Source organism: Calypte anna, chromosome 1, assembly GCF_003957555.1.
Source record: "Calypte anna isolate BGI_N300 chromosome 1, bCalAnn1_v1.p, whole genome shotgun sequence".
Lineage (NCBI taxonomy): Eukaryota > Metazoa > Chordata > Aves > Apodiformes > Trochilidae > Calypte > Calypte anna.
Genome location: NC_044244.1, coordinates 108848310 through 108863691, shown reverse-complemented (window position 1 = coordinate 108863691; position 15382 = coordinate 108848310). Strand labels below are relative to the sequence as shown.

Below are 15382 nucleotides of genomic sequence, written 5' to 3'. Positions count from 1 at the left end.
ACTAAGTAGATAAAAGTTTTGATTATACATCTGTTGCTTCTTTTGCATTCTCTCTCTTCTCCACTTCTTAAGAAGTGGTGGATGACAGCTTTCTAAATGGAAAGGAGGCTGATAGGTACCAGGAAAAAACATGAATGTGGAATCCATTTTTTTTCTTTTGTTCAAATCTTGAACTACATCTGAGTTCATAATTAACATAAAGATGTATAAAAGTCCCCAGGGTTTCTATTTGTTACTGTCTGCTGAGATGGGATATTCCTGAGTATGTGCATGTATCTCAAGGTGGTCAAAGGGTGGCAGATTTCATTTAAAATGATCTGGATTAGCCCTTGTCTTTCTGGGTCACTAAGTTTCAAACACAGATATTTCACATCTGTTTCTTGTTCACAGCCACTAACAAAGTAGTCCAATACCAAAAGAGTCCCAATTTTAGATGTGTGTCTGGTCCCTTAAGGAATTCACCTAGTTACTTAGAGACGGGAAAAAAAAAGCTCAGCTATACCTCCTATTCAAATTTGCAGATTAGGCAAAAGCCTAGAGGTGAAAGGTCAAATTAAACAGTTGAAAGTGTTTTCTATAGACTTCCTGGTCATGGACAGGAAAAAAGAGCACACAGTCCTCCAAAGCATGCTATAAAAGCCAGAAGAGTGTGAGAGAGACTTTAATAGGTTCCATTCTTGATGAAAATCTTGAAACAGCCTTACTAATATGGTGTAGAAATCCAATATGCCAGACATATTTGCTGTCTTCAATGCCCATCAATCTAGGGATGGTAAGACCTTGAAGGATAGTGTTCTGTAATAACCAGTTCAAACTATTGTGTATTTAAGTTAAACTGATCTAAAACATTTGGAAGAAAGTGATGAAAAATGTTGCCCTTTGCCCTCAGAGTTATTTCTTTTTTCTTTGCAGAGAATTTGCTTTTTTGAAGTGATCTGGTGTGGGATTGTTTTTTGTTGTGTCCTGGGGCACCATTGTCATTTAACCAGCTTCAATTTATCACAAAACAGGAAAGGAATATCTTTCATATGAGTGGCAACTTTCAGCTGAAGGTTTCAGCCCTCTTAATCCATACAGCACTCCTTTGGCATTTGGCAGTAAAATTGTTAACATTCTGGAGATGAGAAAATTAAGGATGAATGAAAGGAAAGTTGGTTGAGAGTCATCTGATGTAAGCAGAGTTATCCAAAAGCTGGGTGTCTCAGATATCATGTAAGAAGTAATTTAAAGGTGCTATTCATCTCACCTCTTTTAAGCAGTTTTTGTAGGTGAGACTGAATGAAGACATATGAAGTACTTGCCCTGACTATTGCAAATAAATCCAGTGTCAATATAATAGTGACTGTGCCAATGTGATTCACGTAAACAGAGTTCCCATTTTATATCACATTTGTTTGGGGATTTTTATGTAGACAACATAGCTGGTCTCCAGAGATGATTAGAACAGAAAAGATGGGCAGACAGTGCTGTAGTCATCAAAAATCATAGAATCAGAGAATGGTTTGAGTTGGAAAGGACTTTAAGGACCATCTAGTTCTGACCTCCCTGGATGGGCAGGGACAAGTTCCACAAAACCAAGTTACCAAAGCCCCATCCAGCCTGGCCATGAACACTTCCAGGAAGGGAGCAGCTGCAGTTTCCTTGGGTAACCTGTGCCAATGTCTCACCACTCCCACATTGATTTTTTTTTTCTAATATCTAATCTAATTCTACACTCTTTCTGTTTAAAACTGCTACCCCTCGTCCCTCCACTACGTGCCTTTGTAAAAAGTCCTTCTCTTAAATAGCCTGAATCATAGTTAGAGAGCCAAGGTTAGGTAAGTGAGGTGATTTGACTTTCACTTTGAAAACTTCCAATATTTCTGTAAACTTTGTCTGCTGGGAAAAGATCCATTCTTGATTGCTATTGTTTCAGGAAGTTGAAAAAAGCTGTGTAACCCACATATCAGGGTCTCTCCCAACTTTTCAGCTCTGTCACTGAGTGAAGTGAATTCATGGCTTTGACAGGAAGCAGGTGAGGCTGGCAGAAAGATATAAAAGGACTAACTGGCCAAATGGGCTGGAGCAGCCGGAGGTAGCACATGGGGTGATGGAAATGAAGCAAAGACAGGATAGTGGGAAGATGTTAATTCATAACCAACACTGAGGGCAAAACCGACTGTGGGTGCCGCTGCTGCCGGAAGAAATGTCTTTTATCTGCTCGTGTTAAAGTGCTCCTTTTTTATTACAAGAAGTGATTTCTGGTTTTGGAAAGCTCTGTTGGAGGAAACAGTGCAGGAGGCTGCTGCACTCTTTTAGAGGGGCCAGGAGCACCCTCTAGTGCCCGCCACCTACGAGCTGCTCTGCGGGCAGCATCGTGGGGATGAGGACGTGGTCCATCCCGTGGCACTCTGCTGTCATACCTGGCCCCGAGGGAATGGAAAAGCTTGGAAGCTTGGAAACAATGGCAGAGGAAAAGTTGCTTTACGTGGGATATGTGCCATGTTTGCCAACTTTCTGTGATTCTGTTGCCCTCGTAGTAATAATTAGTAATAATGATGTGGCTTCACATGGGCTGCTTGCTTTAATATGCTAATTGGAGTTTGACAGAAGCAATTGCCCCATTTCACTCAGATTAGCATTTTCCTCCCTGAATTTACCTCCACGCTTCTAGCTGTGCGTCATTTGGCATGAGCCCACTCCAGAACTGGACCCCATGTTTCCCTGGACAAGAACTCTAACTGCACCCTCAACCCCAGTGCTGCATCAAACTCACTCAGGTGTGGAAGGAAGAGGTCCCTCGGGCAGCACTGTAGGCCCAGAATTCCGGGGGGATGAGTAGTGAGAATTGGTGATCCCAGAGAGCAGCACCTAAGGTGCAGTCTCTCACCCTGCAGCCTCTCAGGGAAGGTTGTGAAACTCTGTCTCCTGGGCACCCCTTCTTGTTCCCCTGCTAAAAGCTTACTTGTGAGAGCTTTCCTTGTGGTGAGGGAAGAGTTTCCCTTTCTGCAGGCAGCTTTACTGACTTTCTTCAGAGCCAGCTGAAAGCTGTGAATTAAAGGGAGGAAGTTCTGCTGAAGGGCTTGCTGAAAACCTGGTAAAAGTGTATTTGGCCCTCACACAGTGAACTGAGTATGGCCAATATGACATCTGGAGCTACATTAAAGCAAAATGCTCTGTCTTTTTGAGGGGATTAAGACCTTTGCATATGTCTTTCATGTCCCATGATGTAGCATTAATTTGCCTGCATTTCTTAACATCTGTTTCAAAAAATGGCAGTCTTTTATTGTACTCAAGGTTTTTTTCATTTTTAGCTTGGTTCTACCTAGAGTTCAACCTCCTTCTTACCTGTAATGTTGATAAGAGGGACAGAGGTCACTTTTTCTTTCCTCTGTTCTTTTCTTTTAATACTCACATTTGCAGACACTGTATGTATACAAAGCATAACACACAAGGGGATTGTGTCTCCAGTTTGCCCAGTTATTTACCCAGAATGATTGAAAATGTAAATAAATCTCCACCATTAGAGGGATGAAAGCTGTATTATTAGCAGTACTAACAACACTTTGAAAGTAAAAAGGAAAGAAGCTATCTAGGCAGACTTGTGAGAGTAAAAGACATAGCAGATTAGTGAAGGTAACTGAGCACACCTCTAGTCCCTTGGTGAGCCCAGGCTGAGAGCAGAGTTCTTGGTTTAGCTCCCAGACAACAAGATGGATTGCAGATCTGTTTACATAGGGAATATTGCAATATATTTCCTACATTCTAACCCTCTATCAGATAAGATATGAAAAAAATCTGAGGACTGCATTGTTTTTTAGAGTTAGTAGTGCTGTTCCTAATAACACGAGAAGTGGTCTCTCTGGAAATATTTTACTTGTGTTCAGGTAAGTACTCACAGATTGAACATATTTCTAGTACATTCTAGAAAGGGTGCAACAAGGAAACCAGCTTTTTTCTTTGGAAATTAATTTTTGTTTAAGATCTGGTCTAATTATTTTGCATGGTCAGACAGAATTTTTAGGTCTATGCATGGCTCTGTTGGTTTAAGTAGGCTTAGATCAGACATGGGATCCTTTGTCTACAAATTAGGAAGCTCATCTTTAGAGAGAAGCTCTTCAGTCCTGAAAGTAGAATGCACTTAAAGCAACGTTTAAGCCTGTCTGTATTCAGGAAACACAGCTTAAGTAATTTTAAAGCATGTGCAAAATCCATGTTTTGGTCAAAAAACTTAAGCACACATGTAATGCTAAGCACATGCAGTATTGTTTTATTCCTCTGTAGATTCTAGATGCAGGCTTGAACGTAGAAGAAAATTATCAGAAAGGAGCCCAGACAAATTAGTGGGATAAGCTTGAGAGAGAAATTAAGGGGTGAAGGGGGTGTTAGGTGAACTGTGGAGATTCTTATTAATTTTTTTGTGTTTTCATTCTGTTTGTTGACCAAGCTCCTTTTTTTCAAACTCACACAGCATTATTTCAGACAATACTACTATGCTAGTTGCCTAGCATAACAAAAGCATATTTTCTTTCTATTTAACCTTAACAAAATGAAGAAGAGAGAAAAACAGTAGAAGTGTTTTTACTTGTTTTCTTTTGCAACTAGATGATGGTGATTTGATAACCCAATATTTTCCTTTCCTTACAATACCAAGGCTGTGTCTTACAATTGGATCGACATAAACATAAGCACTCAGAAATCTGCCTGTGGGTATTAGCTTCAAAGTCAAATAAACTTCATGGAATTCTTTGGAACAGTTCAAAATGGCAAAACCCTTACTGGGCTGTGGGCTCCATAAAACTTATATAATAATGATATTGCTCGGAAGAGTCTGGCATTGCTTGCCTTATTCCTCCAAAAGCCTTATAAAATCAAAAGGATGTTTGTCCATATGGAGTTAGACTGGAGAAGAATCATTACTAAAACCTGCTTATGAATGAATTTGTTAGATCCCATACACTGGAGAGATGGAGATGATACTTCAAGCCTCTCAATATATTTGACAAAAAAACAAAACATCATGGGCTTATCTGGAGTGGAAGTCCCCCAACTGAACCATTATACAATGCTTTGAAATTTTAAGTAAAATGTTCTAATCTTTTGGCTGTCTTGTTCATTGTTTGGAGATGAAAAGGGAGGAAATCAACATCCCCATGAAATAGAGTTATTGTAAATTGCTTTCTTTCCATAATGTGTGTAATGAAAATAGGAAAGTTACCAGAAGTTACCTACTCTGCAGAAGCACAGTAATTCAGTGGATGTAGACTGTAAGAAGACACTTAGCAGAGTTCTAAATGAATCAACTAATGAAAAATGTAAACTATTGCACAGGAGTGCTGACTCTAGATTGCTCTAAAGTGACCAGAAGTCATCCTTGCAGTGAAGGAAACAGGGGCTGCTTAAAAGTAAGGTGCTATTTTAATGGTTGGATTTATGATCTTAAATATCTTTGCAACCAAAATGATACTAGGATTCATTAAACTCAAGATAAACTTGTACAGGAGTTGAACCTGTGATGCCTGAGGAGCCAAAGAGGGGAGGAAGAGCAAGGCATCTGCTCTTCCATGTCCAGCCTGTCCATTGGGATCTGGATTCTGCTGGAGGCTTGCTCAGCCCCTCAGGATGGCTGAGGAAGCCCTGAGGCTGTGACTCAGCTGGAGATGAGTGAGGATACAAGCCCAAGGGAGAGACACACCACTATACCTGAAACAGGGAGTCTTCCTGTTGTCCCGAAAGTGGGGTCAGTTGCCTGGTGTATAAGAAGCCAATCCACACACAGAGTTGAGATACTTGTTTTAATACCCAGTTCTGCACAGAAAAGGGAGTAAGGTGGTATTCCACAAAGTTAGCTCAGCTTCCTGAAACACAAGGACAAAAAAAAAACCCCAGACAAATGCTTTATTCACTAAAACTTGTAAAATTATTTTATCTCTAAGTATATTCTATCACTCATATCACCACTGGACAACTAGTTCTTCGCTTCCATTTAAAGTGGCAGTGCTTAAAAAATTCACTATGTATGCTCAAAGAATAGGGTTCCCTCTAGCCTAAGGGTGGGTATTTTAGTTTGCTAATAGTACATTAGTATGCTAATGGTATGTTAATACAGTGAGTCCAATTACTCATTGTTTTCTATCTAGTGTTCAGGGCTAGAACCAAGGTAAGCTGTGGGGAGTACTCCCTCCCATCCCTTTCATCTGTCTTGCAGGCTCACATCTCAAGGATGGGTTGTTGACTACCTGGGCAATGTTTACTTCTGTTTCAGTGTTGTATAAGCTCTTTTTTTATTCTACATGTTTCTTTATTCTCTTTAATGTGATTTTTTTCTACAAAATTTTACCTATTTCAAATGATAACTGCCATCACTCAGGGTCCAGTCTGTCAGAACCTGGTTCTGTGCTGTTCCTGTGTCACTTCATTGTGTTCAGGGATTTCCAGCTCTTTGATCACCACAGGGCACCTGGAAACCAGGATTTCCCACCACCTAGTGGATGGCAGAGCCACTCTCTTTAGCCACTCTCAGCAGCCTTTCCTCTCCTCTGCCTTGCTGAAATGGAGCAGTGCCTGCAGGGAGGATGCTTGAGGGACAAGAAGGCAGCACTTCACCTGCTCTGGAGCATCTCCAGAGTAGTTCATGGTGGTGTTTGGTCTGGGATAGGAGAGGAAGAGTGAATTGAGACTTACTGCTGTCATGTGTACCATTTGGGAAAATCTGCATACGAAATTCCAGCCATCATCACCAGTTACAGAACAACACTGATTTCCTTTCCATGTGCTAAGGAGCAGTAGAGGAAGGCATTGGGAGAGGATGAGGTCATCTGCCTTTGCTACATAATGCTATGACAAGCCTTAGCTTTTTTTTTTTCTTCTTTTTTCTTTTCTTTTCTTTTCTTTTCTTTTCTTTTTTTTTTTTTTTTTGTCATACTGAAGTCCCTGGGCTGAGGGCAGGACCTTATTATAGTAGTTTTTATCTATCCAATGCTGCACAGTTGTCAAGAAGCATGCCCATGGTTTGATGTTGTTATAGGAAGCATTGAGAAACTGTAGGACTAGATTTAAGAAATTACAAGATTATTAATAAAGTATTACATTGTGACATTTTAAATTTTTCCTTTAATATTTGAAGGTCCTATTTTCAAGCTTTTCTCTTCTGGCTGAAAGCTCAGAATCTCTTGACACTAGGAACTACATGTTTTACAGAAATACAGTGTGGCAAGACTCATAAGAGCAAGAGGATTGTGCCAACAATGGCTCCTGAATGACTCTTTACATGTGGACTTTTATGCTGGCTGGTACTGTAGAGGCACTTTGCCTTTCTTATTTTCATACTTCTGTGTTGGTTTTTTTCCATTCAACACTCCCAAGAAAGGCTGTGGGACAGGGACGGTATTTTGTTTGCACAGCTGGTAGTTTTTGGGTGCCCTGTGACTGCCAAGTGCTACAAAAGGACCAATAAAAATATAACAGTGAATAAAAATTACTATCACACTCCAACCAGGAAGGGAATTGCCAGTGGAACTGTCTCATTTTCATACATGGATAGAACTGTGAAGTAAAGGAAGAGTGTGGAAAATTTAGGACTATTTATGGCATTCAGGCATTTGTTTTGGAAATATATGGCTTTTTGTGACTTTGTTTCCTCAGTAAGAAAGAGGCATCAAGAAGAAATTATCGTCTTCAGCCTTGTGGCTTCTCTGAAGTAAAAAAAATGTGCTAGATCAGATAGGTTAGAAAGTGTTCAGTAGCTCAAGAATCCAGGAATGAAGCTAATGGACAAATATAGAAGTGGTGTAAGCAGGGCTTGACTTAATTAGCATACGTGGAGTTACACCCGCTTGTACCAAGTCTGGCTTTGGCCCTGAATCAGCAATACCCCAGTGAATTGACTGCATGAAACTAGTGCTGAATTTGGCCCTTTGCATCTGACATCTGCATCCTGCCTCAAAGTGGCATGTCACACTTACTGCACATCAGATCACACCTGCCCAGGCAGTCACAGGCAATTGACTTTTTTGTTAAAAAAAAATTAAAAAAATAAAAGAAATTTAGTCACATATCATCAAGAAAAACAACATTGTTTTAGGACTCTTATCTCTTCACTCCCAAATATCCTGTTTCTTCGAGCTGCTGTGGCCAGGACCAATAGAAACCTCTTCCTGCCATTGGCTGACTTCATTTCCCAGAGTTAGCACAATCTCATCCGCTCTAAACAACCTCATCAAAACTTCTTTCTGGTCAGAGCGAAGCAATAATTATTATTAGCAATTATTAGCGATCAATAATCTTGATCACATTATGGCAAGCACTATTAAGGTAAGAAAGGGGTATCTTTTTTGTTGGAATTCTTTTCAGTGGCGTGTTCTTTGGTTTCCTTTATCAACCTAGATAAGTTGGAATTGGGCAACACCCCCACTACCACAATAGAGGACAACAAGATTTCCTTTGTACTGCCTAGTAAATTTCCTTTTTCCTACTCCAACCATCCGCAAGGCTTAAAAACTTCAAACTCGGAAAAAAAATTGGTCTTTTTTAAATTCACTGTTCAGTGCTGTGGATTGCATAGGCGAAGCCCTTTTATGAGAGCTTCTGAAATTTCTTGTAGGTATCTTTCTGACAACTTGGATGTGTTCGCGGGCTGCCATAAGTGGAGAGGGCGCGCACTGGAAGGAAAGAAAGGGTTCCTAAGAGCCCTAACCTTTTGGATACTTTTAAATGTTTCTCTTGTTGATGGGGACACAAGTATTGGCAAAGGGGGATGAGAGGCTCTTGCTTGTATCTGATGCAGGTGTTAATTACGTGCTTGTTTGAAACTCTGTTCTAATACTTGGAACCTTTCTAAAAGTTATTTAAATGGTAGAGGCAAGGTCTCGTGGGTGTGTTCTTTTTGTTTTAATTTTTTTTACAATAAAATTCTCCTGTTGGCTTATAAATTGATCTTGGTGCATGTTTGCTTTTTTGCTTTTTGGTTTTTTTGTTGGGTTTTTTTTTTTTTTAAGGATTAGTGTGATGAGCTTTTCAGGTTGTGACACTTAGAAAGCTGTATAAATCTATATGTTGGTCTATCTATATAGTTTTTGCTTCTCTGCATGTTACAATAGATAGCAGTAACAGATACGGCGATAGCTGTGATTAATTGCAGAAGTATAACTGTAACTAAAAGCTTTGTGGTAGTGAAACTAATTTCCACGTAAAGCGCAAACCAGCATGTACGGTGAGGACTCCGTGGCGTTGTATCATCAGATTTGGGATCGAGGTATTTGTTTTCTTCATGGTATTGTGTATTTCTGTACTTTTCTGATTATGCCAGAGATTCAGGCAGAGGTACAGAATAGCAGCGGTACCTGATCATTTGCTGCTGTTAGTGGGGCTGCTGTCTGATTTCTCAGTAACTTCTGCTTAAATGTTTACATTTTAAAGATCATTTGGTAGTTTTTTGTGGTAGTTTTTGAAATCTGAAAACTTTGCCTGGAGACAATGTGATAAAAAAATCTAATGAACTGTCTCTTTTTGCAATCACGGATGTTTTCAAGAGGTTATCTGTGGAGACAAAGATCTGAATCTCTCTTTATTGCTGGCCAGTATCTATGATCTGCTAAGTAGCTTCTGAAACAGCTGAATTCCCTTTGGTTTTGCCACACGGTTCAGAGCCCACAGGCACTTTAGGAAAATCTTGAGGTTCAAGTAGTCAGGGTTTGCATTGTTAGCAGAAGGGCTATGTGCTGAGATGATAATAATGCTGTTTTTTTAATCTATAAATCAGAATGCACTATTGATGTTGATAGGAAAAATTATTTTTTTCTAAAATAGTGGTACAATGAGTTTAAATGTATCCGTTGAGGAGATCTTGTTTATTTTTTGATGTTTTGTGTTGGCTGAATTATAATAGGGTACATGACTGTAAACAATATCTCATAATTATTATTTGCCTTCACCTTACACTTATAGAGGTTAGAGAGACTGTTTGCAACTTTGTACTATGCAGCCTGCTAAGACAATGCAAACAGCTAAGCCTCCCGAGTGGAAAAAAGTTCATTTTTGTCTCCTTACTCGGGAGCATGAAACTTGCAGGGGAAAATAGACACCCCAAAACATTGAGTATTTTTGTGCCCAAGGAGCTTGGAAGGCCTTATATACCAAAGCAAGGATTTTCTTAATGTGAGTGCAAAATGTAAAGTGACTGAAAAGAAATGACAGGTGCTTTGTACTTTAGGTGCAGGAAATGCACTCTGACATGAAGCTAAGCCAGTCCTAAAAGATTCAATTCCTCTTCTGTACTGAGTACATAAAGAAGTCATTTAGCTGAGAGGTTTCTGAAATAAAAGAATTCCATTTGAATGCCAAATGGGCACTTGTGCTGATGCTAAACAGTTACGTTTAGCAAATGCTTTTTGCAATTTCAATATAATGTCTGCTGGCAACAGGTAGCCCTGCTATACCAGTGTAGGTGGTCAGAGGCTGGGGCGAAAGCAAAGTGGATCCTCTGGGATCTCTGCACTGTGAGATAACTCTTCTTCAGAGAAGCCTTGGAGTCATTAAATGTCAAAATTGCATGGCAAATGGCTACGTGTTCCTTCATAACCACGTACAAATTACTCTAAATGCACCCAAATGTGGAGGTGGCCTTCCAGTAAGACTTAAATTCATCCTCTTACTCTCACAGCAACTATGGCTCAGGGTTCGTGAGAAACCAAGCTGGCTTAGCTGGGGCTAGTCGGGATCTATGAGGGCAAATATTTCTGTAAATTTTCTGGCACTGGGGTTGATGTCATAAGCGTGGCTTTACCAGGAGATGTGTCCCTTCGCATCCTCTGTCCTCCTTCTGTTGCCCTCTTCCCCTTCTGCCCATGCCAGAGAAAGAGAAAAGCTTCCCATGGGCTTCCCTGCCCAGCCAGGGCAGCTCCTGCATAGGCAGCGTCCGTGGTGGAAGGCTTTTCTTTTCCTTAAGGAAGAGGAGACAGCAATGTCTTCTTCCTAGGGTACATGTGGATGGCTTACTTTAATTCTGACATTTACACTCTAAGGGTGTCACAGTCTCTCAGACCAAGGGCCTCTCCCTCTGGCCAGGAGCAGGGCTGGCACCCGTGGAGGGCAGCATGAGAAACGGAGGAAAGGAGGGTGGCTGGAGAAGGTGTGAGCCTCCACAACCAGGATTTTGTTTTCATTATGCAGTCAGGGGGCTGATATTTCTAATCCATTCACTCCCTTATAACTGGTCTGCACACAGCTAATCTCACTGTTATGTTTTTTTTGGTATTTGAGGAATCATTTTTTTAAGTTTGTTTTTTTTTTTTTAATTTTTCAACTTTTTTTCAACAGTCATCCCCTTAAGCAATAAGGGGATGTGGTTTTTTTTCCTCCTGGCACAAGTAATACCTGACAGATACATGTATTAGCACAATAGTGCAGGGCACCAAAGGTGATGAAAACTTAAAATCAATTCAGCACTGATCATTATGAGCCTCTCACTAGGCACTGTAAATGCAGTTTTAAAAGTATCAAAGGCTTCTGAAGTTGGCATCTTTTTTTTTTTGTGAGGTTTTTTAATAGAATGGCGTAAAAAGTATTTAGTGTTACCTTGGGGTGAAGTAAAAAGACATATTCTGAAGACCATCTTGGTTTTTTAATCTTGTAGTAAAGAACATTAAATAGTAAAATGTAACTACAGTTCTACTTCCTTGCCATGTAGCAAGTCATCTTATTTTTTTCTCCTTGCCTTCCAATCCAATTAGCATTATAAAAGCTGTTCATTAAATTACCTTAATTTTACAGTGACTTACTGACTAAATTTGTGTATATTTATTTTATACTACTTTACTTCTAAATGTGCATTTTTCTGCTTTTTATTATTGTTTTCTAATGCCCTAGTCCATGTGGAAGTCTATGATAAAGGACAAGAGAATCTTTGAGGTTTCTGAGGCTTAAAACTGCGGACATAATTATACTGATTAAAGCAGCAATATAGTGGCAAGTTGTTGGGTTTTTTTTTTAATGATAAACCTTAGCCTGTGCCTCTCTCTACAGTAGTACTTTTCTATCACTTTCTTTTAGAAAATTTAAGTACTCACTGAGATATTTCTGAATCCAAGGAAAGCTGGAGACAGTTTTTTTAAAAAAAATTGTCTTGGCATATGGAAATGTTTAAATCTTTAAGTTTTTGTTTACAGGACTGCATCTGCTCTGAATCCAAGAGAACTAATACAGTAATTTGTCCTTCTGTTCCTGTCATTAAAAATTATACAGATTATTCCTTTGTGTTCTGATTCAGTTAGCAAATGATCCAATAGTATATTTAACTTTAAGCTTCTAAATACTTGCATTGCATGAGTGATATGACACAAACCTCTTTTAAAGCTAAGCACACACCTGAATGTTCTGATGAAGCAGAAGCAAGAACATGAAGAATGCCTTAAAGCACTTAGCTTGATCTTGCTCTCAATAATTCAAAGTTCCCACCAATTTCATGAAGAGTTTGTTCCAATAAAGGCAGTAGAATCAGTCCTAGAATTATTTACAGGTAAAATAGTATTTCTGACTCAAACACAAATGTACAATACCAGGGAACAAATACAAGAACAGAAGAAGATAATTTGGGGGATTTTTGTGTTGTTTTCTTTTGCTTTCAATCAGCAGTCATCTAACTCAGGCTGGTTTGTGGCTACATATGCCAAAATGAAATAAAAATATAAGGATTTTGCTTTCCAGAATTAAGTCTCCAGGCAAGGGGCAACAACTGGAAAATGCATATGTTTGACTGTCTGTGTTGTCTTCTTTGTTTGTTTTTTCTTAATAAGATCTGTATTATCTTTTAACAAAATGTTTTTCAGCAAGTTCCCTAGGTTAGAGAAAGCCATTCAAAAATAATATTAAAAGAATTGAGTGCTCTTGGAGAATGATTTGGAGAAAGATAAATACAAAGGTAGTTTCCAGAAATGTGAATGCCAAAAGAAGATATTTATTTTCCAAGTAAAATTTTATAACCCCATATAATGCTCTTCAATCAAAAAGATAAGCTTCATGGTGCAAGTTTCTAAAGCAAGCCAATAGAATTATTTTGAAAATCAGCAAAGGGGAGAAAACAAAAAGAAATTTTGGTTTCCATAACTTGTATTATTAATTTTAACAAAGTAAAAAACAATACAGTAGAAAATATCACTTATTAATTTATCAAGTTAATAAAAATCTTTTCATGTGGTGTCTGAGATTTATCATTAGCTATTTAAAAATCAATTACTTTTGATAGATAATTATACAGTAAATACCAGCAGTTTTCCACATTGTCAGTAATGAAAAGCCAATTATCTGACAAAATGGCATATGTTCTGCTAGTCATCCTTCTGTCTTTAATATATATTTGTGTGTTATAGAAGAAATGTTGACTGTGTTCAAAACACTGACAAAGAGACAGAAAATTTAAAATGCTTATATGAAAAAAGTATCAATCCTGTCCTTGAAGGATGAATCTGTCTTTATGGGATTATTTTAAATGTTGAAACCAAGTCTGCCTGAGGTTGGAGAGTTCTGTGTCCCTTGATTTATTGCCCTCCTCACCCCTCCCTTTCCCCTCCTCCACTTTCCCCTTAAATGAAGGAATATTTAATCCTGTAAACAACTCATCACAGTGAACAGAGGGGGAATTTTCAGGAAATCTGATGAGAATCAGGTTGCAAAACTGTGTCACAAGGAAGTTACCTCTGTCCTTGGCATGCATTCTTAGGCACCAGGTTGTTGATTTTTACCATACACACAGTCATCCTATTAGAAACATTACACATTGGTTTCAGGAAAGAGATATTAATTGGCAATAAACAAATAATATTAGGAATGTTTTTAATAACTCCAGTGTACAAACCAGTGATTACCACTTCTGTTAATTATTGACATCAATTTAGTTTGATCCAAAGTGAAATTAATATATGACAATTATTGCCATTAAAATGTCATTGAAAATTAAAAGGTTAAAAAACAATAGCAATTTTTTTTAGGTTAGGCTGAAGGACACACCAAGCAATCATCCACATACAGTGGCCCAGGCAAATGATCTTTTGGAATGGTGAATTTTGGAAATTAATGAGGGGAAGGGAAGTATATGATCTGATGTCTCCTTTGATTTGCAACCTGTGTTTATTTGTATTGTGGCTGTGTCTCACCTGATGGGTGGGAACTGGGATCAGTAACTCTCCTGGTTAAATGTATGTGTTCCTAGTCTGAGCATGCCTGATAAATGGGAAGGAAACACAACAACAGTTACTAGGACTGGGTATATGCAAATACCTGCCAGAAGGGGTGGTGAATAACTATTTATGGGAACTGGCAGAACTCTTTAAAATGACCTACCTGACTTAAGTGAGATGAGAGATTGAGAAACAGTGCTATAACTGGGAAAAAAGATGTAGGAGACTGGAAATGTTTTGTTTGACAAATCTGTAAGTACAGCTGAACTGAGGGAAAGAAGTAGCAGCATATTAGTTCTGCACAGAATATTTTACACAATTGCAATGGAAGCCTGTAAGATTTTGTTTTTAAGCCTCATTCTTTAGAGCTGAAAAACATCTTTTTTTAGACGATATGTTTATTACCTTGATAAACAGTAAAATGCTGCCACAGCAATTACCTTGATGATAAAGAGACTGTAGACAGATACTTCCTGCATTCATTTCCTACCCAGATAAGTTGCCAAAATCAGGGACTACCAATACAGGAAATGCTTTCAATAGGAACTTCCCATCTGTTAATATATAATTTACTGAAAAGATCTAAGCCCTTCTTGTTCGATATAAAGGTAGTGTACTGCCTGTTGCTGTTAAAACATTTAAGCCACAGTACAACACATCTGTGTAATAATTTAACAACAATGTGGTTATGTTGGAATATGAAATACCAGGGAGTTTCTTTGCAAGGGTAGGGAAAGTGGCCCTGCATTTTAAAATACTTAAAATCAGGGTGCTTCAAAATGCATTTTTATTATGTCAGATGAAGAGCAAGCACCCTCCCTCTAGTTCCTTGTTGCCTGCATTCATCCCTTGTTTGTATACATCACCAATTATAAGAAATATTCCTTATAGCTCTTGAGGTGGACTGTTCAATAAACATGTTGGAGCATATTCTGGATATATTAAAGTCATGGTCATCTCTTGACATATGTATTAAACAAAAATGGAAATTTTGCCTGACTGTACAGATTAGTAAATCCATGACTAACCTGTATATTTACATTTCTGCTAAGAAAAAGAGAAACCTAGAGCAAAAGAAAAGTAAATAAAGAAAACTTCCATTGCTAATCATAACTTCAGGGTAATTGCTTTCAGGGACATGTACAGAATGAATGCGGAATTACAAAACTTGAATTGAAAATGGTGCAAATGAAGTGAAAAATATTTGGCCAGTGTTTTGATTGAGGCCAGGC

General features: G+C 38.6%; 1 protein-coding gene across 9 annotated transcripts in view; it reads left to right on the top strand.

The window, feature by feature from the left end:
* ERG (ETS transcription factor ERG) overlaps positions 1-15382 on the top strand; it is a 147981-nt gene that overhangs the window by 75292 nt on the left and 57307 nt on the right. The window contains exon 1 of one of the 9 annotated variants that reach the window (XM_008497197.2): positions 8175-8292. The exons of 7 other annotated variants lie outside the window; for them this stretch is intronic. In XM_008497197.2, the coding sequence (XP_008495419.1) occupies positions 8275-8292 (18 nt within the window). In that variant the 5' untranslated portion in view covers positions 8175-8274. Of the gene's footprint in view, positions 1-8174; positions 8293-15382 lie in introns of those variants that run through there. One more of the 9 variants, XM_008497198.2, reaches the window with a different exon arrangement.